Below are 25,189 nucleotides of genomic sequence, written 5' to 3'. Positions count from 1 at the left end.
TCCAACATTGAGGGATACTGATTCATCAGCTGAAAGAGTTAAAGATCCAACATTGACGGATACTGATTCATCAGCTGAAAGAGTGAAAGATCCAACATTGAGGGATACTGATTCATCAGCTGAAAGAGTGAAAGATCCAACATTAAGGGATACTGATTCATCAGCTGAAAGAGTGAAAGATCCAACATTGAGGGGTACTGATTCATCAGCTGAAAGAGTGAAAGATCCAACATTGAGGGGTACTGATTCATCAGCTGAAAGAGTGAAAGATCCAACATTGAGGGATACTGATTCATCAGCTGAAAGAGTGAAAGATCCAACACTGAGGGGTACTGATTCATCAGCTGAAAGAGTGAAAGATCCAACATTGAGGGGTACTGATTCATCAGCTGAAAGAGTGAAAGATCCAACATTGAGGGATACTGATTCATCAGCTGAAAGAGTGAAAGATCCAACATTGAGGGATACTGATTCATCAGCTGAAAGAGTGACAGATCCAACATTGAGGGATACTGATTCATCAGCTGAAAGAGTGACAGATCCAACATTGAGGGATACTGATTCATCAGCTGAAAGAGTGAAAGATCCAACATTGAGGGATACTGATTCATCAGCTGAAAGAGTGAAAGATCCAACATTGAGGGATACTGATTCATCAGCTGAAAGAGTGAAAGATCCAACATTGAGGGATATTGATTCATCAGCTGAAAGAGTGAAAGATCCAACATTGAGGGATACTGATTCATCAGCTGAAAGAGTGAAAGATCCAACATTGAGGGATACTGATTCATCAGCTGAAAGAGTGAAAGATCCAACATTGAGGGATACTGATTCATCAGCTGAAAGAGTGAAAGATCCAACATTGAGGGATACTGATTCATCAGCTGAAAGAGTGAAAGATCCAACATTGAGGGATACTGATTCATCAGCTGAAAGAGTGAAAGATCCAACATTGAGGGATACTGATTCATCAGCTGGAAGAGTGAAAGATCCAACATTGAGGGATACTGATTCATCAGCTGAAAGAGTGAAAGATCCAACATTGAGGGATACTGATTCATCAGCTGAAAGAGTGAAAGATCCAACATTGAGGGATACTGATTCATCAGCTGAAAGAGTGAAAGATCCAACATTGAGGGATACTGATTCATCAGCTGAAAGAGTGAAAGATCCAACATTGAGGGGTACTGATTCATCAGCTGAAAGAGTGAAAGATCCAACATTGAGGGATACTGATTCATCAGCTGAAAGAGTGAAAGATCCGACATTGAGGGGTACTGATTCATCAGCTGAAAGAGTGAAAGATCCAACATTGAGGGGTACTGATTCATCAGCTGAAAGAGTGAAAGATCCAACATTGAGGGATACTGATTCATTAGCTGAAAGAGTGAAAGATCCAACATTGAGGGATACTGATTCATCAGCTGAAAGAGTGAAAGATCCGACATTGAGGGATACTGATTCATCAGCCAGTGGTCATCAGCAGACGTTTCCTTGACTTCATTTGACCTATTGCCATGAGACTTCATGGAGTCCAGAATCTATGTTGAAGACCTTCTGGGCAACACCCAACTGTGTACCTATGTGCTCTACTGGATCTGCCTGGCTGATCAGAACATACAGGAATGGTGGTGGAGGAGTCAGGTATGATTCATAGCATGGCAATACCAAGCTGTTTCTTGACTGGTCTGTCGGACAACTCCCACCTTTGGTACAAGCTCCGAATGTTCGTGAGGAGGACTTTTCAGGGTTGACTGAGCTGGTTCTGCCTTTGTTGTTTCCAGGGCCTGGGTCTGTGTGGGTGGTCTATCTGGTTTTTTCTTGTTGAATTTCTTTGTAAGTATTGATTAGAACTGGATGGCTAGGTCATTTCACAGTGAACCACATTGCCTCATGTAGGGCAGACTGGTTAGGGATGGCTGATTTCCTATCCTGAAGGGCATTAGTGAACCTGATCGGATTTTACAATCCACTAGATTTAAGATCATTAATAATGAAACTGGCTTATTATTCCAGCTTCCTTAATGAATTTAATTAAAATGTCCCCAGCTGCCATGCTTGGATTTGTACTCTGGTGCCGGGAGTATTAGTCCAGTATCTGGATTATTAATTCAGTGACATTATCACAATGTTACTGTTCTCTCAGCTGATCAATGTCATTCTTGAATGCGTTTTGTTCCAAAGGTAACATCACTTAATCATAAGTATTTCCGGAATCACCTAGAGGATTCGTTGTCACTTGGACGTCCTCTGCTATTGGAAGATGTGCAGGAAGAGTTGGATCCTGCACTGGATAATGTGTTGGAGAAAAATTTCATCAAATCAGGAACCTCCTTTAAGGTGAGCTAATTTAGTAAAAATACGGTCCATCGCATTGTCAAACTCATGCTTCACAGCTGCAACTGAACTAAAGTTCAGCAGCAATTTGACTGAAGAAACATCATGTCTGGCAGAGGAAATTCAAAGTATCATCTTGCATCATTGATTTTGCCTATATATGTGTTTGTGAAACCCACTTCATTCACTTGATGAAGGAGCTGCGCTCCGAAAGCTAGTGATTCCAAACAAACCTGTTGGACTTTAACCTGGTGTCGTAAGACTTCTCACTGTGCCCACCCCAGTCCAACGGCAGCATTTCCACATCAGAACTAAAGTTCCACCAACAGGATCATAAGACACAATATTATTGTATCCCAAAATCTGAACACACACGAGACATTAAACACGATATTATGTGATGTCAACTATCTTCCAAAAGGTTTAATTAAAGGAGTGACTCAAAGTGACTGTCTGCTCCTCCTACTCTTTGTGGGAAGCCAGGAACATTTCCCGATCCGATGGCCAGTATGTGTGCAGGGTGTCCCCAGCTGCAGCTCCTGGAAACCCATGTTTTGGAGTTGGAGCGACAGCTGGGGACACTGTGGAGCACGGAGAGTGTCATAGATAGCACGTATAGAGTGGTCACACTGCAGGCTAAGACTCCACAGCAGGAAGGTAATGGGTGGCCACCAGGCAGTATAAGAGGCCTAGGAAGGCAGCGTATGAATCTCCTCTGGCCATTCCCCTCCAAAACAGATATACCACTTTGAACACTTTCAGGGGAATGACCTCTCAGAGGAAAGCAACAAAAGCCAATTGTATTGCACCACGATTGGCTCTGCTGCATGGGGAAGAGTAAAAAGTGTAAGAATGCCATAGTTATAGGAGATTCAAACGTAAAGGGAATAGATAGGTGTTTCTTTGGCCACAAACAATACTCCAGGATGGTATGCTGCCTCCCTGGTGCTTGGGTGAAGGATGTTTCAGAGCAGTTACAGGACATTCTGGAGGGAGAGAGTGAACAGCCAGTGGTAGTGGTACACATCGGTACCAACGACATAGGTAAAAAAATGGATGAAGTCCTAAAAGCAGAATCTAGGGAGTTAGTAAGTAAGTTGAAGAGTTGGACTTCAAAGATCGCGATCTCAGGATTGCCACCAGTGCCACGTACTGGTCAGAGTACAAATAGCAGGATATATCGGATGTCTATGTAGCGGAAGAGATGGTACAAGGGGGAGGGTTTCATATTCCTGGGGCATTGGGACCGGTTCTGGGGGAGGTGGGACCGGAACAAACAGGACAGGTTATACCTGGGCAGGACCAGGACGGAAGTCCTAGGGGGAGAATTTGCTAAAGTTGTTGGGAAGGCTTTAAACTAAAATGGCATGGAGATTGGAACCCATGCAAAGATTCAGAGATAATGGAAACATGATCAAAGACAGAAAGGGGAATAAGAAAAGCAATCGGCAGAGAAATCAAGGGCCTGAATCAAACAGGTACACAGTGAAAAATACTGAGCGAGATTCTCCGGCCACGTCCTCCTGGTGACTGGAGAATCCCGTCTGAGGTCAATGGATTTCTCCATTGTCGGCATCTCTCCCGTGTCATTCTCGCTGCTGGTGCGGTGGGAGAATCTAGCCCAATGGGAACAGGATAAGGAATGTTAAAATGACGAGCCTTAAGGCTTTGTGCCTTAACGTGTGGAGCATTTGCAATGAAATGAATAAATTATCCACGCAAATCGACGTAATTGGGTATGATATCATCGGGATTACCGAGACATGGCTGCAGGGTGACCAGGGATGGGAATTGAACAGCCTGGGGTATTCGGTATTTGGGAAGGAGAGGCAAAAAAAAGATGGTGGAGTTGCATTCCTGGTTAAATAGGAAATTAACGCAAGAGAGAGAAAGGATATTAGCTCTGATGATCATAGAATCATAGAGTCCCTACAGTGCTGAACGAGCTATTCGGCCAACTGAGTCTGCATCAACCCTCCGAAAGAGCATTCTACCTGACCCACTACCCCACTCTATCTCCATAACCCTCATTTGTAAAGCACAATTTCTCTTTCATAAATCCTTGCTGACTCTGCCACTGTTTCCCAAGTTCGCTGGAGTTTTTATAATAGACTCCAGCATTTTCCCCACTACTGACATCAGGCTGACTGGTCTATAAATACTTATTTTCTCTCTACCTTTTTAAATAGTGGGGTTACATTAGCTACCCTTCAATGTTCTTTAGTTGGTTCCTCAACATATTGGTCCAGAAAACTATGCCGTATGCACTTCAGGAATTCCTCCTCTATGGTATTATTACTAACAGTTTTTGCCCCATGGTGGTTCTCAGCTCTTCCCACACAAATTCCACATTGTGGGGTGACAGGCTGGCACAGTGCTTAACACTGCTGGCTCACAGTGCCAGGGACCCGTGCTCAATTCCAGCTTTGGGTAAAGTCAAAGTCTCTGAAGGAGGACCTCCTTCCTTCCGCGGCCCCGCATGATCCGTCCCCCATCTTCTTGCGGGGCGGACTTAGGATGGCAACCACGCATGCGCGGGTTGGCACCGGCCAACCCGCGCATGCGCGGATGACGTCCGTTATGCGGCGCCGGCCGCGTCATCTATGCGGCGGCGCTTTTACGCGGGCGACAAGGCCTGGCGCGTGTAGATGACGCGGCCACGATACTGGCCCATTGTCAGGGCCTGAATCGGTCGGGACCGGGGCCGTTCCGCGCCGTCGTGAACCTCGACAGTGTTCACGACGGCGCGGCCACTTTGGCGTGGGAGTGGAGAATCGCGCCCACCATTCTTGTTTTTAGCGTTGATGTGCTCCATCATCAAGGATGGAAACCTCAGCCTCACCAAGTAGCATATCATGTTTAAGTGCCCTGCTCCTGGCATGCTCACCTACAATTCTCATTGAGGACCCTATAGCTCCTGTTACTTTCTCCATGACAACTCTGCAGCCAAATAGAGTCAACTCATCAACCAATCATCACCCTTTCTCCTTCAGTATAAATTGTTTGAAATTTGATAGTCTAGTGTTTGTGCTGTTGAGTGCAAGATGAAAAGCTTCAGCAACATGTCTCTTTTTCAAACAACAAAATATTTTTATTGATTGTTTTTGTGCAGGTGAAAGTGGGTGATAAAGAAACTGATGTAATGGCTGGATTCATGTTCTACATTACTACAAAACTCCCTAACCCTGCCTACACTCCAGAAATCAGTGCCAAGACATCAATCATTGACTTCACTGTAACCATTAAGGGTCTTGAGAATCAGCTACTTGGCCGAGTGATTCTCACTGAGAAACAGGTAACGTCGGGATCTCTGAGTCACAGCATGTAGCCTGATGTGTTCTGCGATCGTGGAGTCTCATGTAAATGAGCACAGTATTTTTGAGTTGTCAGTGCCATTTGCAACATTCTGAATAAAGGTACATCATAAATTGTCCTCTTAGATATACCAATGACAGGTAAACATAGCAATCCTGAGGTAAGAGAAGTAATTAAAATACAGTACTTCAAACCAAATGCAAATACTCACTGAAGTATTGAAATGAAAAATGAAAATCGCTTATTGTCACAAGTAGGCTTGGATGAAGTTACTGTGAAAAGACGCTAGCCGCCACATTCCAGCGCCTCTTCGGGGAGGCTGGTACGGGAATTGAACCGTGCTGCTGGCCTGCCTTGGTCTGCTTTAAAAGGCCAGCGATTTAGCCCAGTGAACTAAACCAGCCCCTATTAGAAGAAGGAAGAAATTATTGTAGTTCCCTAATCGGCCTACCCTTAGTTTGTTTGCTGTTTATATGGTTACAATTGACTTTTGTTTCCTTTTCTTTCACCCACTAATTTATTTCATACATTCTACTTGGCCCTCTTCTTTCCTTCCTCAAAGTAATACTTTCCTTTACTTTTCTCCTCACTGATTTGGAGCAATTGTTTTTAACTATCTCCCATTTATGATAACTTAGGAGCTGGAGGCAGAGCGTGTGCAGCTAATCGAGGAGGTTACTGCCAACAAACGCAAAATGAAGGAATTGGAGAATAACCTGCTCTTCAAGCTCAGCACCACCAAAGGTAAATACCTCACTCGTTATCCATGTCACATAATCATTGCTTATGCTGCTACCGTCCCTGCAGCTAATACTTTGCAGCAGTCTGATAAAAATAGTCCAACACAAAAAAGCAAAATGCTGCAGATGCTGGAAGTCTGAAAGAAAAACATACAATGGGGGAGACACTGGAAGTATCATAATAATCATAATTAGTGTCACAAGTAGGCTTACATTAACACTGCAATTTAGTTACTGTGATAAACCCCTAGTTGCCACACTCCACCACATGTTCAGGTACACTGAGAGAGAATTCAGAATGTCCAATTCACCAAACAAGCACGTCGGCGCCAACTAGCGCATGCGCGGTGGCCGTCCTCCCCCAGGCCACCCCGCACAAACATGGCGGATGGATCCAGGCTCGCCGGCGGAAGAAAGGAGGCCGCCGACAGAGAGGCCGGCCTGCCGATCGGTTGGTCCCGATCGCGTACCAGGCCACTCCGTATGCGGCGACTCTCCAAGCGATTTGTGCGGCGCTGGTTTCGGGGGGGTGGGAGAATCACGTGCAGGGGTCGGGGCAGCGTGGCGCAATTCGCGCGGCGCCCCGCCAATTCTCCCACCCGGCTGGTGAGGGGGGGGGGGGGGGGGGGGGGGAGAATACCTCCCAGGGTTTGAGACCAAAAAGAAGCAAAATGGGGAGACTGAAGTTATGGGGTGGGATTCTCCCCTACCCGGCGCGACGGAGTGGCGTGAACCACTCCGGCGTCGGGCCACCCCAAAGGTGCAGAGGGGGCTAGGCCCTCCCCGGAGTGGTTTGAGCCCCGCCGGCAGGCGGGAAAGGGGCTTGGCGCCACACCAACTGGCGCCGAAGGGCCTCCGCCGGCCGGTGCGGGCGGGAGCGCCAGCGCATGCTGGCGTCATCCCCGCGCTTGCGCAGAGGGCTTTGTTTCCGCACCGGGAATGGCGGACCGGTACAGCCTCCAATGCAGAAGGATAGAGTGCCCCCACGGCACAGGCCCGCCAACGGATCGGTCGGCCTCGATCGTGGGCCAGGCCACCGTGGGGACACCTCCCGGGGCCAGATCCCCCCGCGCCTCTGCAAGAACCCCGGAGCCCGCCCGCGCCGCCAGGTCCCGCCTACTCCAATTTACGCTGGCGGGACTGGCAAAAGACGGGCGGGACTTCGGGCCGGAGAACCCGGGCAGCCCCGGCACCCATTGAGTCGTGCCAGACCCCGCCATTCTCCGAGGCGGGCACGCGACTCACGCCGGGCCAATTTTTGGTGGGCCAGAGAATTAGGAGGATGGTGGGGGCGAGATTCACACCGACCCCCGGCGATTCTCCGACCCGGCGGGGAGTCGGAGAATCCCGCCCATGGTCTGAAATTGTTGAACCAATAAAGATAATGATAATCAGTATTTCCGTTTGAAGATCTACCCCTTCCTCTCTGGCAAAAGAAAGACACTGTGGTACCTTCCAAGAATATTCTGTCAATTATTTTTATTAATCTCCTGAAGAGAGTATCAATGTGAGTTTTGTAAATCTTCTACGAAAGGAGACAATAAGGTTGTGTGGAGGATAAACACCAGCGTGGTCCTATTAAACCAAGTGGCAGCTATTTCTGTATCATAAACGCACCATGTACTTTGTAAATTCAGGTCATAGTCATGAGGAATGAGGTCTTGATCAGCTCAATGGATGTTTTTTCAGGTTCACTGGTGGATGATGAGTCTTTGATTGGTGTCCTTCAGACAACAAAGTCAACAGCGACTGAAGTTAGTGAGAAGCTGCATGTCGCAGCCGAGACAGAGATCAAAATTAACTCGGCACAGGAGGAATACCGGCCAGCAGCCACGCGTGGTAGTATCCTGTACTTTCTCATCACTGAAATGACCATAGTTAACATCATGTACCAGACATCACTTGCCCAATTTCTGAAATTATTTGACCTCTCCATGGCCAGGTAAGATTCTCAATGCTGTCCTGAGGAATATTGCCAGTAAAATCAAATCATAATAGACATATGTGGATGTGAGACTGATGTCAACAATGAATATGTCATATAGATCAAAAGATTGGAAATGCATAGATAGGTCTGTTGACAGCTGGATGAAATGGGAAAAGGATACTTTCTAGGTTGTGATTACCAGGTAAATATTGTCATGAGATATAAGTCTGATCTTTTAGTCCATCAAATGCACTAGGAAGAGGGTCCACTCACCCGACTGGGCGGTGGGTCTGCTGGCCCGACTGGGAAGCAAGACCAGAGGAATATCGGAGCTGGAGAGACCATTCAGTCAGTCAAGCCTGCTCCGCCATTCACTATGGCCGTAGCTGGCCTTCCACTTCAATGCCCTTTTCCCTCATTGTCCCCATATCGATTCACATCATTAGAATTTAGAAATCTGACAATCTCTACTCTAAACATACTCAATGACTGAGTTTCCACTTCCCTTTCGGGTAGAAAATTCCAAAGAGTCACAACCCTCTGAGTAAAGAAATCTCTCCTCATCTCAGTTCTAAGTGGCATTCCCCCTTATTTTGAAATTGTGCCCCTGGTTCTAGACTCCCCAACCAACCAACTATCTTACCTGCATCTACCCTGTCTATTCATTTAAGTATTTGTAGGTTTCGATGATGTCACAACTGAGAGTTTAAACAGATTTTAACTGGAACTGGGTTAGCTCAGTGGGCTAGACACCTGGAGCGAAACTCTCCGGAAACGGCGCGATGTCCACCGACTGGCGCCCAAAACGGCGCAAATCAGACGGGCATCGCGCCACCCCAAAGGTGCGGAATGCTCCGCATCTTTGGGGGCTGAGCCCCAACCTTGAGTGGCTAGGTCGGCACCGGATGAATTTCCGCCCCGCCAGCTGGCGGAAAAGGCCTTTCGTGCCCTGCCAGCTGGCGGTGAAATGACATCTCCGGGCGGCGCATGCGCGGGAGTGTCAGCGGCCGCTGACAGCTTCCCACGCATGCGTAGTGGAGGGAGTCTCTTCTGCCTCCGCCATGGTGCAGACCGTGGCAGAGGCGGAAGGGAAAGAGTGCCCCCACGGCACAGGCCCGCCCGTGGATCGGTGGGCCCCGATCGTGGGCCAGGCCACCGTGGGGGCACCCCCCGGGGCCAGATCGCCCCGCCGCCCGCGCCGCCTTGTCTTGCCGGTAAGGTAGGTGGTTTAATTTACGCCGGCGGGACAGGCATTTTAGCGGCGGGACTTCGGCCCATCTGGGCCGGAGAATCGCGCGGGGGGCCCGCCAACCGCCGCGGCGCGATTCCCGCCCCCGCCGAATCGCGGGTGCCGGAGACTTCGTCAACCGGCCGGAGCGGGATTCACACCAGCCCCCGGCGATTCTCCGCCCCGGCGGGGGGTCGGAGAATTTCGCCCCTGGTTTAAGATGCAGAGCAAAGCCAACAGTGTGAGTTCAATTTCTGTACCAGCCGAGGTTATTCATGAAGCCTTCTCAACCTTCCTCTCGCCTGAGGTGTGGTTATCCTCAGGTTAAACCGCCACCAATCAGCTCTCCCCCTCAAAGGGGAAAGTAGCCCATGGTCATCTGGGACTTTAAAACTGAGCAGGCTGGGACTTTTTTCTCTCATTCAAGAAGAAGAAAGGAATAAAAGGGTTGGAATTGGATGGATGAAGGCTTATGGGAGCCAAAACATCAGCATAGATCAGATGGGCTGAATGGTTTTTTTCTGTGCTGTAAAGTTTATCCAACCCGATACACACCTTTTTCTAAATAAGTGGAAGGTTTCAGCACAAAGTCCACCTTTTTGTTCCACAAATGAAGAACTGCTCAGGATACATTTCAAATGAAACTACCTCTGAGTTAGGCCATCACACTCGGTTTCTGATTTTTTTTTCCATGCAGATCCAAGAAGTCACCTGTTGCTTCCAAGCGAATCAGAAACATTATTGACTACCTGACGTATGAGGTGTTTAAATATTCAGTGCGTGGTCTTTATGAAAATCACAAGTTCCTTTTCACTTTGCTGCTGCCTTTGAAGATTAACCTTGAGAGAGGATTCATCAAACACAATGAATTCCAGACCCTGATAAAAGGTACAACACTTTGTTGGATTGGATTGGATTTGTTTATTGTCACGTGTACCGAGGTACAGTGAAAAGTATTTTTCTGCGAGCAGCTCAACAAATCATTAAGTACATGAGAAGAAAAGGGAATAAAAGAAAATACATAATAGGGCAACACAAGGTATATAATGTAATTACTTAAGCACCGGCATCAGATGAAGCATACAGGGTGTAGTGTTAATGAAATCAGTCCATAAGAGGGTCATTTAGGAGTCTGGTGACAGTGGGGAAGAAGCTGTTTTTGAATCTGTTCATGCGTGTTCTCAGACTTCTGTATCTCCTGCCCGATGGAAGAAGTTGGAAGAGTGAGTAAGCCGGGTGGGAGGGATCTTTGATTATACTGCCCGCTTTCCCCAGGCAGCGGGAGGTGTAGGTGGAGTCAATGGATGGGAGGCAGGTTTGTGTGATGGACTGGCCGGTGTTAACGACTCTCTGAAGTTTCTTGCGGTCCTCGGCCGAGCAGTTGCCATACCAGGCTGTGATGCAGCCCGATAGGATGCTTTCTATGGTGCATAGAACAAACAAAGAACAAAGAAATGTACAGCACAGGAACAGGCCCTTCGACCCTCCAAGCCCGTGCCGACCATGCTGCCCGACTAAACTACAATCTTCTACACTCCCTGGGTCCGTATCCCTCTATTCCCATCCTATTCATGTATTTGTCAAGATGCCCCTTAAATGTCACTATCGTCCCTGCTTCCACCACCTCCTCCGGTAGCGAGTTCCAGGCACACACTACCCTCTGCGTAAAAAACTTGACTCGTACATCTACTCTAAACCTTGCCCCTCTCACCTTAAACCTTTGCCCCTTAGTAATTGACCCCTCTACCCTGGGGAAAAGCCTCTGACTATCCACTCTTGTCTATGCCCCTCATAATTTTGTAGACCTCTATCAGGTCTCCCCTCAACCTCCTTCGTTCCAGTGAGAACAAACCGAGTTTATTCAACCGCTCCTCATAGCTAATGCCCTCCATACCAGGCAACATTCTGGTAAATCTCTTCTGCACCCTCTCTAAAGCCTCCACATCCTTCTGGTAGTGTGGCGACCAGAATTGAACATTATACTCCAAGTGTGGCCTAACTAAGGTTCTATACAGCTGCAACATGACTTGCCAATTCTTATACTCAATGCCCCGGCCAATGAAGGCAAGCATGCCGTATGCCTTCTTGACTATCTTCTCCACCTGTGTTGCCCCTTTCAATGACCTGTGGACCTGTACTCCTAGATCTCTTTGACTTTCAATACTCTTGAGGGTTCTACCATTCACTGTATATTCCCTACCTGCATTAGACCTTCCAAAATGCATTACCTCACATTTGTCCGGATTAAACTCCATCTGCCATCTCTCCGCCCAAGTCTCCAAACAATCTAAATCCTGCTGTATCCTCTGACAGTCCTCATCGCTATCCGCAATTCCACCAACCTTTGTGTCGTCTGCAAACTTATTAATCAGACCAGTTACATTTTCCTCCAAATCATTTATATATACTACAAAGAGCAAAGGTCCCAGCACTGATCCCTGTGGAACACCACTGGCCACAGCCCTCCAATTAGAAAAGCATCCTTCCATTGCTACTCTCTGCCTTCTATGACCTAGCCAGTTCTGTATCCACCTTGCCAGCTCACCCCTGATCCCGTGTGACTTCACCTTTTGTACTAGTCTACCATGAGGGACCTTGTCAAAGGCCTTACTGAAGTCCATATAGACAACATCCACTGCCCTACCTGCATCAATCATCTCAGTGACCTCCTCGAAAAACTCTATCAAGTTAGTGAGACACGACCTTCCCTTCACAAAACCGTGCTGCCTCTCACTAATACGTCCATTTGCTTCCAAATGGGTGTAGATCCTGTCTCGAAGAATTCTCTCCAGTAATTTCCCTACCACTGAAGTAAGGCTCACCGGCCTGTAGTTCCTGGGATTATCCTTGTTACCCTTCTTAAACAGAGGAACAACATTGGCTATTCTCCAGTCCTCCGGGACATCCCCTGAAGACATTGAGGATCCAAAGATTTCTGTCAAGGCCTCAGCAATTTCCTCTCCAGCCTCCTTCAGTATTCTGGGGTAGATCCCATCAGGCCCTGGGGACTTATCTACCTTAATATTTTTTAAGACACCCAACACCTCATCTTTTTGGATCTCAATGTGACCCAGGCTATCTACACACCCTTCTCCAGACTCAACATCTACCAATTTCTTCTCTTTGGTAAATACTGATGCAAAGTATTCATTTAGTACCTCGCCCATTTCCTCTGGCTCCACACATAGATTCCCTTGCCTATCCTTCAGTGGGCCAACCCTTTCCCTGGCTACCCTCTTGCTTTTTATGTATGTGTAAAAAGCCTTGGGATTTTCCTTAACCCTATTTGCCAATGACTTTTTGTGACCCCTTCTAGCCCTCCTTACTCCTTGCTTAAGTTCCTTCCTACTTTCCTTATATTCCACGCAGGCTTCGTCTGTTCCCAGCCTTTTAGTCCTGACAAATGCCTCCTTTTTCTTTTTGACGAGGCCTACAATATCTCTCGTTATCCAAGGTTCCCGAAAATTGCCGTATTTATCCTTCTTCCTCACAGGAACATGCCGATCCTGAATTCCTTTCAACTGACACTTGAAAGCCTCCCACATGTCAGATGTTGATTTGCCCTCAAACATCCGCCCCCAATCTATGTTCTTCAGTTCCCGCCTAATATTGTTATAATTAGCCTTCCCCCAATTTAGCACATTCATCCTTGGACCACTCTTATCCTTGTCCACCAGTACTTTAAAACTTACTGAATTGTGGTCACTGTTACTGAAATGCTCCCCTACTGAAACATCTACCACCTGGCCGGGCTCATTCCCCAATACCAGGTCCAGTACCGCCCCTTCCCTAGTTGGACTGTCTACATATTGTTTTAAGAAGCCCTCCTGGATGCTCCTTACAAACTCCGCCCCGTCTAAGCCCCTGGCACTAAGTGAGTCCCAGTCAATATTGGGGAAGTTGAAGTCTCCCATCACCACAACCCTTTTGTTTTTACTCTTTCCAAAATCTGTCTACCTATCTGCTCCTCTATCTCCCGCTGGCTGTTGGGAGGCCTGTAGTAAACCCCCAACATTGTGACTGCACCCTTCTTATTCCTGATCTCTACCCATATAGCCTCGCTGCCCTCTGAGGTGTCCTCCCGCAGTACAGCTGTGATATTCTCCCGAACCATCTGTCAACGTTGGTAAGAGTCAATGTGGACATGCCGAATTTCCTTAGTTTCCTGAGGAAGTATAGGCGCTGTTGTGCTTTCTTGGTGGTAACGTCGACGTGGGTGGACCAGGACAGATTTTTGGAGATGTGCACCCCTAGGAATTTGAAACTGCTAACCATCTCCACCTCGGCCCCGTTGATGCTGACAGGGGTGTGTACAGTACTTTGCTTCCTGAAGTCAATTACCAGCTCTTTAGTTTTGCTGGCATTGAGGGAGAGATTGTTGTCGCTACACCACTCCACTAGGTTCTCTATCTCCCTCCTGTATTCGGACTCATCGTTATTCGAGATCCGGCCCACTATGGTCGGATCGTCAGCAAACTTGTAGATGGAGTTGGAACCAAGTTTTGCCACGCAGTCGCGTGTGTACAGGGAGTAGAGTAGGGGGCTAAGTACGCAGCCTTGCGGGGCCCCGGTATTGAGGACTATTGTGGAGGAGGTGTTGTTGTTCATTCTTACTGATTGTGGTCTGTTGGTCAGAAAATCGAGGATCCAGTTGCAGAGTGGGGAGCCAAGTCCTAGGTTTTGGAGCTTTGATATGAGTTTGGCTGGGATTATGGTGTTGAAGGCGGAGCTGTAGTCAATAAATAGGAGTCTAATGTAGGAGTCCTTGTTTTCGAGATGCTCTAGGGATGAGTGTAGGGCCAGGGAAATGGTGTCTGATGTGGACCGGTTGCAGCGGTATGCGAATTGCAGTGGATCAAGGCGTTCTGGGAGTATGGAGGTGATGCGCTTCATGATCAACGTCTCGAAGCACTTCATTACGACTAAAGTCAGGGCCACTGGTCGGTAGTCATTGAGACGCGTTGCCTGGTTCTTCTTTGGTACCGGTATGATGGTGGTCTTCTTGAAGCAGGTGGGGACCTCGGAGTGGAGTAGGGACAGGTTAAAGATGTCCGTGAATACCTCTGCCAGCTGGTCCGCGCAGGCTCTGAGTGCACGACCAGGGATCCCGTCCGGGCCCGTCGCCTTCCGAGGGTTCACTTTCAGGAAGGCCACTCTGACTTCGGAAGCTGTGATGGTGGGTATGGGTGAATTATGGGCTGCTGGGGCACTCGCCAGCGGATTGTTGGTTACCTGCTCGAACCGAGCATAGAATGCATTGAGTTCATCGGGGAGAGGTGCGCTGCTGCCAGAGATACTGTTCGGCTTCGCTTTGTAGCCCGTTATCTTGTTTAGTCCTTGTCACAACCGCCGAGAGTCTGTCTGTGACTCTAGCTTGGTTTGATATTCTCTCTTGGCATTCCGGATGGCTTTGCGGAGGTCGTACCTGGATTTCTTGTCTAGGTCAGGGTCGTCTGCCTTGAACTCCTCAGATCTGTCCTCCAGTAGGGAGTCAATCTCGCGATTGAGCCATTGTTTCCGGTTGGGGAACGCACGTACTGCTTTCTTTGGCACGCAGTCGTCCACACATTTGCTGATGAAGTCTGCGACGGTGGTGGCATACTCATTTAAGTTGGTCGCTGAGTTCTTAAATATGGACCAGTCCACTGTCTCTAAGCAGTCACGTAAGAGCTCTTCTGTCTCCTCGGACCAGCACTGCACAACCTTCTTAGCTGGATTCTCCCGCTTGAGTTTCTGCTTGTATGCCGGGAGAAGAAGCATCGTCTTTATGGTCTGATTTCCCAAAGTGCGGTCGGGGGATGGAACGGTAAGCGCCCTTGATTTTTGAGTCGCAGTGGTCAAGAGTGTTGTCACCCCTGGTGGGACAGGAGATGTGCTGGTGGAATTTTGGCAGTACACTCTTGAGGTTGGCCTTGTTGAAGTCTCCGGCCACGATGAACAAGGCCTCCGGGTGTTCTGTTTCGTAGTTGTTTATTACTGTGTATAGTTCGTCCAGCGCCTTCCTCACTACTGCCTGGGGTGGGATGTAGACCGCTGTGATAATGGCTGAAGTGAACTCACATGGAAGATAATATGGGTGGCACTTCACGGTCAGGTATTCCAGGTCTGGGGAGCAGTAGGTCGCCAGAGTCGCCACATCCAAGCACCAGGAGGAGTTGATGAGGAGGATGATGATGATGAGGTTCAGAAGAATCTCAGCTGAACATAGAGAATTAACTAATGAAGATATCCTATTCTGTGTGCTTGACATTGATGTAAGATTATAGAATTTGTTTTAAGATTTTTTAAAACCTCTTAAAATTCTTGATGCCCACTCCATTGCTGGGAGGGTAACAAAGTAGGAGTTCTGGGCACTGCAGTGTTAGAATGTCTGTCCTGGTCAGCAGTTGGACAGTGTAAGTTCTGCCTTGTTCACTGCTGCCAAGAGGATGGCAAATACAACTTTGGGAGGATTTAAAGGTTGCCAGCAATTTAAAATAACCATCAGAAGTTAAAGGCATGAGGAGAAAAGGGGGCAAAGACATTTGGCCAAGTAAGCCATGAATCATTGAAAAGCACAGTGTTGTATCCTCACATGTGCACAGAAGGAATTATTTATCTGGGATGTGTTGTACCATACTAAAGGAGATGGCAGTAGCTGTGGATATCACTCTTCTGACTTCAGTAATAATATGGCGATGCCGGCGTTGGGCTGGGGTGAGCACAGTAAGAAGTCTTCCAACACCAGGTTAAAGTCCAACAGGTTTGTTTTGAATCGCTAACTTTCGGAGAACAGCTCCTTCATCAGGTGAATCAGGACTTCAATAATGCCAAGCGATTTACTTCCTTATCTTCAAGTATTATTGTGATGCTTTTAATGTCTTACATAGAAACATACATAGAAAATAGGAGCAAGCGGAGGGCATTCATCCCTTTGAGCCAACTCCATCATTCATTATGAGCATGGCTAATCATCCAACTCAATAGCCTCATCCTGCCTTCTCCTGCCTCCTTTGATCCCTTTCATCCTAAGAGATAAATCTAACTCCTTCTTGAAAATATACTTGGCTGGATTCTCCGATTCTGCGGCTATGTCCACAAGATCCGTCTTGTCTTACGACCAAAAAGTCGGCGGAGCCCCCTCACCGATGCTCCGCCCGGTGTGGGGCTAGCAGCCCTGCCACGTCAAGCCCCTCCCGGTTTTATCTACCGATACTGATGCAGAATGGCTGGGTCCGTGGCCGCACATGTGCATGACGGCGGCCTGTGGCGGCCGCTCCATACAGCATGACGCCGGCCATGCACAGACCCAGCCTGCCAAAAACTGCGCCCCTGCAACCCCTCTCACCACCCCGGACCACACTCCACCATTCCCCCCAGCCCCCGCCAAGGCCCCCCCAGCCAGCGGAATGCCACCCCCCGGGGCGGTGCTGGACACAGTCTGCAGCCGCCACACGAGGTCCCGGAAAAGTGAGAGGACACACGCCCCACGCCAACGGGGACTCGGCCCATTGTGGATGAAACATCGGGGGAGGGCCTCAGGTAACGTCATAGAACATAGAACATAGAACACGTCCTGAGGCTAACCCGCCGGTGTGCGGCGTACTCATAGTTGATGGGGCGGAGCATCGGATAAACGGCAGCGCCCCCGATTCCAGCATAAAAATGGATTCTCCGACCGATCGCCGAATGCGATTTCGGCTTCGTCGATCAGAGAATCCAGCCCACAATGTTTTGGCTTCAACTACTTTCTGTAGCAAATTCCACAGGATTGCAACTCTCTGGGTGAAGAAATTTCTCCTCATCTCTGTCCAAAATGGTCTACCCTATATCCTCAGACTGTGATCCCTGGTTCTGGTCTCTCCCACCATACGGAACATCCTTCCTGCACCTACCCTGTCTCATCCTATTATAATTTTATAGGTTTCAATGAGATCCTACCACCCCCGCCCCCCCCACGTTCTTCTGAACTCCTGTGAGTACAATCCTAACTGACTCAATTGTTCCTCAAATGTCAGTCCTGCCATCCCAGGAATGAGCCTGATAAACCTTCGCTACGCTCATTCTATAGCAAGAACATCCTTCCTCAGATAAGGGGCTGAAATCTCCGCCCCGCCGCACCACATTTCTGTTTTACCACACCAGCGGGATGCTCCGTTACACCGGCTCCTGTACTCTAATCTTCTCACTATTAAGGCCAACAAACCATTTGCCTTCTTCACCCCCTGCTCCACCGACAAGATTACCTTCAGTGTCTGATGTACAAGGACACCCAGGTCATGCTGCATATTCCTCTGTCTCAATTTATAGCCATTAGGATAATAGTCTGCCTTCTTGTTTTTGCTACCAAGTGGACAACCTCATGTTTATCCACAATATACTGCATCTGCCATTCATTTGCCCACTCACTCAACTTGGCCAAATCACACTGAAGCATCTCTGCAAATTAACAGATTGAAATTAACAAATAATACTTAGAAAATATCCAAAGTCTTTGGTCTCTGGCTGCTCAATAACTACAGTCACCTGGTTTGTAAATTTAAACACAACTACTTTTTATTAATAGCAATAACTATAATTAAATATGCAAAATATAACTATTACGTAATAATAACTATTATCTAATTTCTAACTCCCCACTTAATTTGCCCCATCTTCTACACACATGCAAGACAGACAAACACAGAGGGGAACAGAGGGGTGTAAAATAATGATGAAAGTAAAGGATAAGAGCCTCTGTTTCGGATTGACGTCTTTCAGCACACCTTCCTTCAATCCAGGCCTTCAGTTGGAGTTCTTTTTGTTTTCACTGTTCAGAGACAAAACCTCCAGAGACAGTGCACCATTCCTCACTTCCTCTGCTCAACTTAAAGATATATGTCCATTAAATATCCATGGATCAAAATGAGAACACAAAGTAAATAAATGGGAAATAAGGGAATCAACAGGAAGAACCCTTACAAAGGCAAGAAATGCAGGGTGAAGGTGAGGAATGATAATGACCTAGAACTCACTGCCTACAAGGAAGGTCACAGCAGAAGCGATCAATAATTTGAAAAAGAAATTGGATGCGCACGTGAGTGAAATAAATTGGCAGGGATAGAGCGGGGCAATGGGTCTGATTAAATTACTCACCAGAGAGCTGGCATGGAAATGATGGTTTCAATGGCCTCCTTCTGTGCCATAACAATGCTACAACTGAAAGATGGCTTTTGGTGCATTGTTCAGGAAGAAATGTTTACAAGGATACTGGGGAACCATTTTACTAAAGGTTAATTCTTTGCCCAATTGTCTAGGTGGAGCAGCCCTTGACCTTAAAGCCAGTCCACAGAAACCTTTCCGCTGGATTCTCGATATGACCTGGTTGAACCTGGTGGAGCTGAGCAAACTCAGTCAGTTTGCTGAGATATTGAACCAGGTATTGTATCTATTTCTTGCTCATGATCATATATCACAATCTGGCTCAATAAACACATATTAAGCATTACAGATAAAAACAGAAGTATCCTTAAATTGGAAACTTGCAACACAAGAAATGATGAGCAAAGTAAACATTATCACTAATCTTACCAGCATGCTACATTTCCTCATCATTTCGTTTTATTTGAAAATACATTTTAATGGGAGGCAAAAGCAGCCTTGAGCAGGTTGTGGGAGGAGTGAATGGCAGTAACTGTAGAGACTATAGGCATGGATAGCAATGAGGCCTTTTCTGGCCTCATAATTGCACCTTGAAAACCATGATTGTTGGGATCTACAGATTGAGACTGGGACATACTCTACTAACAAACACTGCCATTGAGCTGTCTGAGTGGAAGCGATAGCATTTTCAGCAATTCATTCAATCAGACCAATTATTTACAGTTTAATCAAATAACCATTCTTTCAGTTAGAAATACAGGAAATTATAACTTTTTTCAATTCTTGCATGGATAGGAGTGTTGATGGCTACGCTAGCATTCATTGTCCATACCTGATTGCTCTTGAGGAGGTGGTGGTGAGCTGTCTTCTTTGAACCACTGCAATCCATATGATAAATGTACACCCACGGTGCTGTTAGGAAGGAAGTTCCATGAGTTTGACCCAGTGACAGTGAAGGAACATTGATATATTTCCAAGTCACAATGGTGTTTGATCTGGAGGAGAAACTGCATGTCCTGGTATTTCCATGGGCGTCATTCTCCGACCCCCCGCCGGGTCAGAGATTTGGCCGTTGGCCGCCGTGAATCCCGCCCCCGCCGAAGTCTCCGGTACCGGAGATTGGGAGGGGGTGGGAATCGGGCCGTGCCGGTTGGCGGGACGCCCCGCTCAATTCTCCGGCCCGGATGGGCCGAAGTCCCGCCCAGAAATTGCCTGTCCCGCCGGCGTAAATCAAAGCTGGTATTTACCGGCGGGACCAGGCGGCATGGACGGGCTCTGGGGTCCTGGGGGGCGATCTGACCCCGGGGGTGCCCCCACGGTGGCCTGGCCCGCGATCGGGGCCCACCGATCCGCGGGCGGGCCTGTGCCGTGGGGGCACTCTTTCCCTTCCGTCACGGCCTCCACCATGGCGGAGGCGGAAGAGACTCTCCCCACTGCGCATGCGCGGGAAACTGTCGGCTGCCGCTGACGCTCCCGCGCATGCGCCGCATTTCCGCGCCAGCTGGCGGGGCACCAAACGCCATTTCCGCCAGCTGGCGGGGCAACAAACGCCATTTCCGCCAGCTGGCGGGGCAACAAACGCCATTTCCGCCAGCTGGTGGGGCGGAAATCCCTCCGGCGCCGGCCTAGCCCCTCAATGTTGGGGCTCGGCCCCCAAAGATGCGGAGCATTCCGCACCTTTGGGCCGGCGTGATGCCCGTCTGATTGGCGCCATTTTTGGCGCCAGTCGGCGGACATCGCGCCGTTGGGGGAGAATTTTGTCCCATGTATCTGCTATCCTTGTTCTTCCAGGCAGTAGAGGTTGTGGATTTGGAAGTTTCTGTCTTAGGAGCCTTGGCGAGATGCTGCGGTGCATCTTGTGTCAGTGGATGCAGTGTATGCTTTTTCTTTTTTAAATTTAGAGTACCCAATTCATTTTTTCCAATTAAGGGGCAATGTAGCCTGGCCAATCCACCTCGCCTGCACATCTTTGGGTTGTGGGGGCGAAACTCAGGCAAACACGGGGAGAATGTGCAAACTCCACATGGACAGTGACCCAGAGTCGGGATCGAACCTGGGCCCTCGGCACCGGGAGGCAGCAGGGCTAACCCACTGCGCCACCGTGCTGCTTAATATGGCGGATGGGGTGACGGTAAAGTTGACCTGTTTTGTGCTGGATGGGGTTGGAGTTCTTGAGTGTTGGAGGTACACTCAACCAGGCAAATATTCAATACTCTCCTGATTTGTGGCAAGGTATTTATAGGGCCAATTTGTGCCAAGGTATTTACAGGGCCAGTTTAGTTTCTGGTCAATGGTAACTCCCAGTATGCTGATAGGTGATTCAACGCTGCTAATGCATTGAATGTCAAGATGAGATGGTTAGTGTCAGATTTGTCAATGATGACACTTAACAAAACCATGATTTGTAGACTTTATACATTCATCTTCACTTAGGGGCTTTTCACAGTAACTTCATGCTTGTGACAATAAATGGTTATTATTATTATTAGATGCAGTCCCTGAACAAGTATAATTTGACCTCCATGACCCCATACAGACAGCAGAATATACAGTCTAGTATCTAATATCTGAGTTTGCATTATTATCAGAATCTTTATTATTGTCCCAAGTAGGCTACCTTAAAATTGCAATGAAGTTACTGTGAAAAGCCCCTAGTCGCCACATTCTGGCACCAGTTCAGGTGTACTGAGAGATAACAGTTTGTTATCATGGCATCCCTCCCTTGCAGACCACGATTTTTTTACCATTGCACTGAACACAATTGCCTCTGAGTATACATTTCCCCAATTGTGCACAGTTCATCTCTCACAGCAACACAGGACTTGTGTGGACACCTCTTCCACCCACCTATCATTGGTAGCCATGCATGGGGACTTCAGATGGAATATGGCTTCAGTGAATGCAACTGTAGACGTGACTCCACGATGGTTTGTTGCCTCCTTGGTGCAAGGGTCAAGAATGTCACTGAGTTAGAGGACAGATGTGGAAGGTGCTCAGGGAGTCCGGCGAACCATGTCCATATGTTTTGGTCATGCCCGGCACTGGAGGGGTTCTGGAGAGGAGTGGCGGGAGCAATATCTCAGGTGGTGAAAGTCCGGGTCAAGCCAAGCTGGGGACTAGCAATATTTGGAGTAGTCGACGAACCGGGAGTGCAGGAGGCGAAAGAGGACGGCATTCTGACCTTTGCGTCCCTAGTAGCCCGGCAAAGGATCTTGCTAATGTAGAAGGAGGCGAAGCCCCCCAGCCTGGAGGCCTGGATAAATGATATGGCTGGGTTCATAAAGTTGGAGAGGATTAAGTTTGCCTTGAGAGGGTCTGCGTAGGGGTTTTACAGGCGGTGGCAACCGTTCCTAGACTATCTCGCGGAACGTTAGAGGAAGGTCGGTCAGCAGCAGCAACCTTGGGGGGGGGGACGTCCTGGGAGGGGGGGAGAGGGGGGACTGCCTGGGAGGGTGGATGAGCAAGAGATAACATGAAGGGTTGGGGAAACTGGCACGTACGGGTGAGGGCCAGTGTACAAAGCTGTGTAAATATATCATTTTGCCATGTATATATCTTGCTCTGCGCGATTTCTCGTTTTTTTTTGTTACGGGGGTGTGGGGGTGGGGGGAGGGGGGTGGGGGGCGGGGGGGGGGGGTATTGTTTGTAAGGGAGAAAAATTGTGTCAAAAAACTTTAATAAATATATATATTTTTTAAAAAGAATGTCACTGAGTGACTACAAGGCATTGTTATGGAGGAGGGTGACCAGCCAGATGTCATGGTCCACATCAGCACCAACAAGATAGGTAGAAAGTGGGATGGAGTCCTGGGGCATCATTCTCCGAACCCCGCCGGGTCGGAGAATGGCCGTTGGCCGCCGTGAATCCCGCCCCCGCCCCCGCCGAAGTCTCCGGTACCGGGGATTGGGCGGGGGCGGGAATCGGGCCGCGCCGGTTGGCGGGACCCCCCGCTCAATTCTCCGGCCCGAATGGGCCGAAGTCCCGCCCAGAAATTGCCTGTCCCGCCGGCGTAATTCAAAGCTGGTATTTACCGGCGGGACCAGGCGGCGTGGGCGGGCTCCGGGATCCTGGGGGGGGCGCGGGGCGATCTGACCCCGGGGGGTGCCCCCACGGTGGCCTGGCCCGCGATCGGGGCCCACCGATCCGCGGGCGGGCCTGTGCCGTGGGGGCACTCTTTCCCTTCCGCCTCTGCCACGGCCTCCACCATGGCGGAGGCGGAAGAGACTCCCTCCACAGCGCATGCGCGGGGATGCCGTGAGCGGCCGCTAACGCTCCCACGCATGAGCCGGCCGGAGATGTCATTTCCGCGCCAGCTGGCGGGGCACCAAAGGCCTTTTCCGGCAGTTGGCGGGGCGGAAATTAGGCCAGCGCGGGCCTAGCCCCTTAAGGTTGGGGCTCGGCCCCCCAAGATGCGGAGGATTCCGCACCTTTGGGGCGGCGCGATGCCCGACTGATTTGCGCCGTTTTGGGCACCGGTCAGCGGACATCACGCCGATACCGGAGAATTTCGCCCCAGATTTTAGAGAGTTAGGAAAGAGATTGAAAGCAGAAATTCAAAGGCAGTAGTCTCAGGATTATTCCCAGTCCAATGTGAGTACAGAAATAGGACAAGAAAGTAAATTAACTTGTAACTGGGGAAATGGAGCAGGATGGAGACCTTTAGAGTTCTGAGGCATTGGGAATGGTTCTGGGGCAGGTGTGACCTGTACAAGTAGTGTCGGTTACACTCCTCAGAGGGAGATTTGCTAGTCGTGATGGAGAGAGATTAGACTAGCATCACAGAGTGAAGGGAACGTGCGAGGGAATTCAGAAAGGTGAAAACCAAAGACGGCAGTAGGTAGAAAAGTAAGAAGCAAAATTGGAAAGCAGGAGAAACAAATGCCTGCATCAGATAGGGTTAAAGTACAAAAACATGTTAAAAAGGCAAAATTAAAAGGATTCTATCTGAATGCACGCAGCAATCCAAACAAGGTAGCTGAATTGTTAGCACAAATGAAAGTAATCAGGTATAATCTAATTGCCATCACTGAGACTTGGGTGGATTCTCCGCCGGGACTAAATGGCGGGTGTTCCAGGTCCCGGAGCAATTCGGGATATGCTGATGGGCCAGCACACGTGTCACGTGGAGCTAGTGCAATTTCAGCTCATGCTGGTGTCGGGTTTGCTGTGGTCAGCATTGGCACTGGAAAGGCTGACAAGCTGGAGCTGCATAAAAGTATTCCACTCCCCACACACTCTCACTCCACTCCCCACACACTCTCACTCCACTCCCCACACACTCTCATTCCACTCCCCACACACTCTCATTCCACTCCCCACACACTCTCACTCCACTCCCCACACACTCTCACTCCACTCCCCACACACTCTCACTCCACTCCCCACACACTCTCATTCCACTCCCCACACACTCTCACTCCACTCCCCACACACTCCCACTCCACTCCCCACACACTCTCATTTCACTCCCCACACACTCTCATTCCACTCCCCACACACTCTCACTCCACTCCCCACACACTCTCACTCCACTCCCCACACACTCTCACTCCACTCCCCACACACTCTCACTCCACTCCCCACACACTCTCACTCCACTCCCCACACACTCTCATTCCACTCCCCACACACTCTCATTCCACTCCCCACACACTCTCACTCCACTCCCCACACACTCTCACTCCACTCCCCACACACTCTCATTCCACTCCCCACACACTCTCATTCCACTCCCCACACACTCTCACTCCACTCCCCACACACTCTCATTCCACTACCCACACACTCTCACACCACTCCCCACACACTCTCACTCCACTCCCCACACACTCTCACTCCACTCCCCACACACTCTCACTCCACTCCCCACACTTTCTCACTCCACTCCCCACACACTCTCACTCCACTCCCCACACACTCTCACTCCACTCCCCACACACTCTCACTCCACTCCCCACACACTCTCACTCCACTCCCCACACACTCTCACTCCACTCCCCACACACTCTCACTCCACTCCCCACACATTCTCATTCCACTCCCCACACACTCTCACGCCACTCCCCACACACTATCACTCCACTCGCCACACACTCTCATTCCCCTTCCCACTCACTCTCATTCCATTCCCCACACACTCTCATTCCACCTCCCACACACGCTCATTCCACTCCCCACGCACTCTCATTCTACTCCCCACACACTCTGAGTCCACTCCCCACACACTCCCACCCCACTCCCCACACACTCTCACTCCACTCCACACACACTCTCACTCTACTCCCCACACACTCTCACTCCACTCCCCACACACTCTCACTCCACTCCCCACCCACTCCCACCCCACTCCCCACACACTCTCATTCCACTCCCCACTCACTCTCACTCCACTTCCCACACACTCTCACTCCACTCCCCACACACTCCCACCCCACTCCCCACACACTCTCACTCCACTCCCCACACACTCTCACTCCACTCCCCACGCACTCTCATTCCACTCCCCTCACACTCTCATTCCA

General features: G+C 49.1%; 1 protein-coding gene across 1 annotated transcript in view; it reads left to right on the top strand.

The window, feature by feature from the left end:
• Window positions 1–25,189, top strand: part of LOC140411190 (dynein axonemal heavy chain 8-like) — a 2,783,184-nt gene that overhangs the window by 2,612,513 nt on the left and 145,482 nt on the right. The window contains exons 75-80 of the mRNA XM_072500280.1: window positions 2,185–2,340; window positions 5,450–5,632; window positions 6,291–6,396; window positions 8,082–8,334; window positions 10,245–10,435; window positions 18,823–18,944. Coding sequence (XP_072356381.1) covers window positions 2,185–2,340; window positions 5,450–5,632; window positions 6,291–6,396; window positions 8,082–8,334; window positions 10,245–10,435; window positions 18,823–18,944 — 1,011 coding nt within the window. The remainder of the gene's footprint in view (window positions 1–2,184; window positions 2,341–5,449; window positions 5,633–6,290; window positions 6,397–8,081; window positions 8,335–10,244; window positions 10,436–18,822; window positions 18,945–25,189) is intronic.

This window comes from Scyliorhinus torazame, chromosome 4, assembly GCF_047496885.1.
Source record: "Scyliorhinus torazame isolate Kashiwa2021f chromosome 4, sScyTor2.1, whole genome shotgun sequence".
NCBI classification, from domain to species: Eukaryota; Metazoa; Chordata; class Chondrichthyes; order Carcharhiniformes; family Scyliorhinidae; genus Scyliorhinus; species Scyliorhinus torazame.
This window is presented reverse-complemented; position numbering and strand designations above follow the sequence as displayed.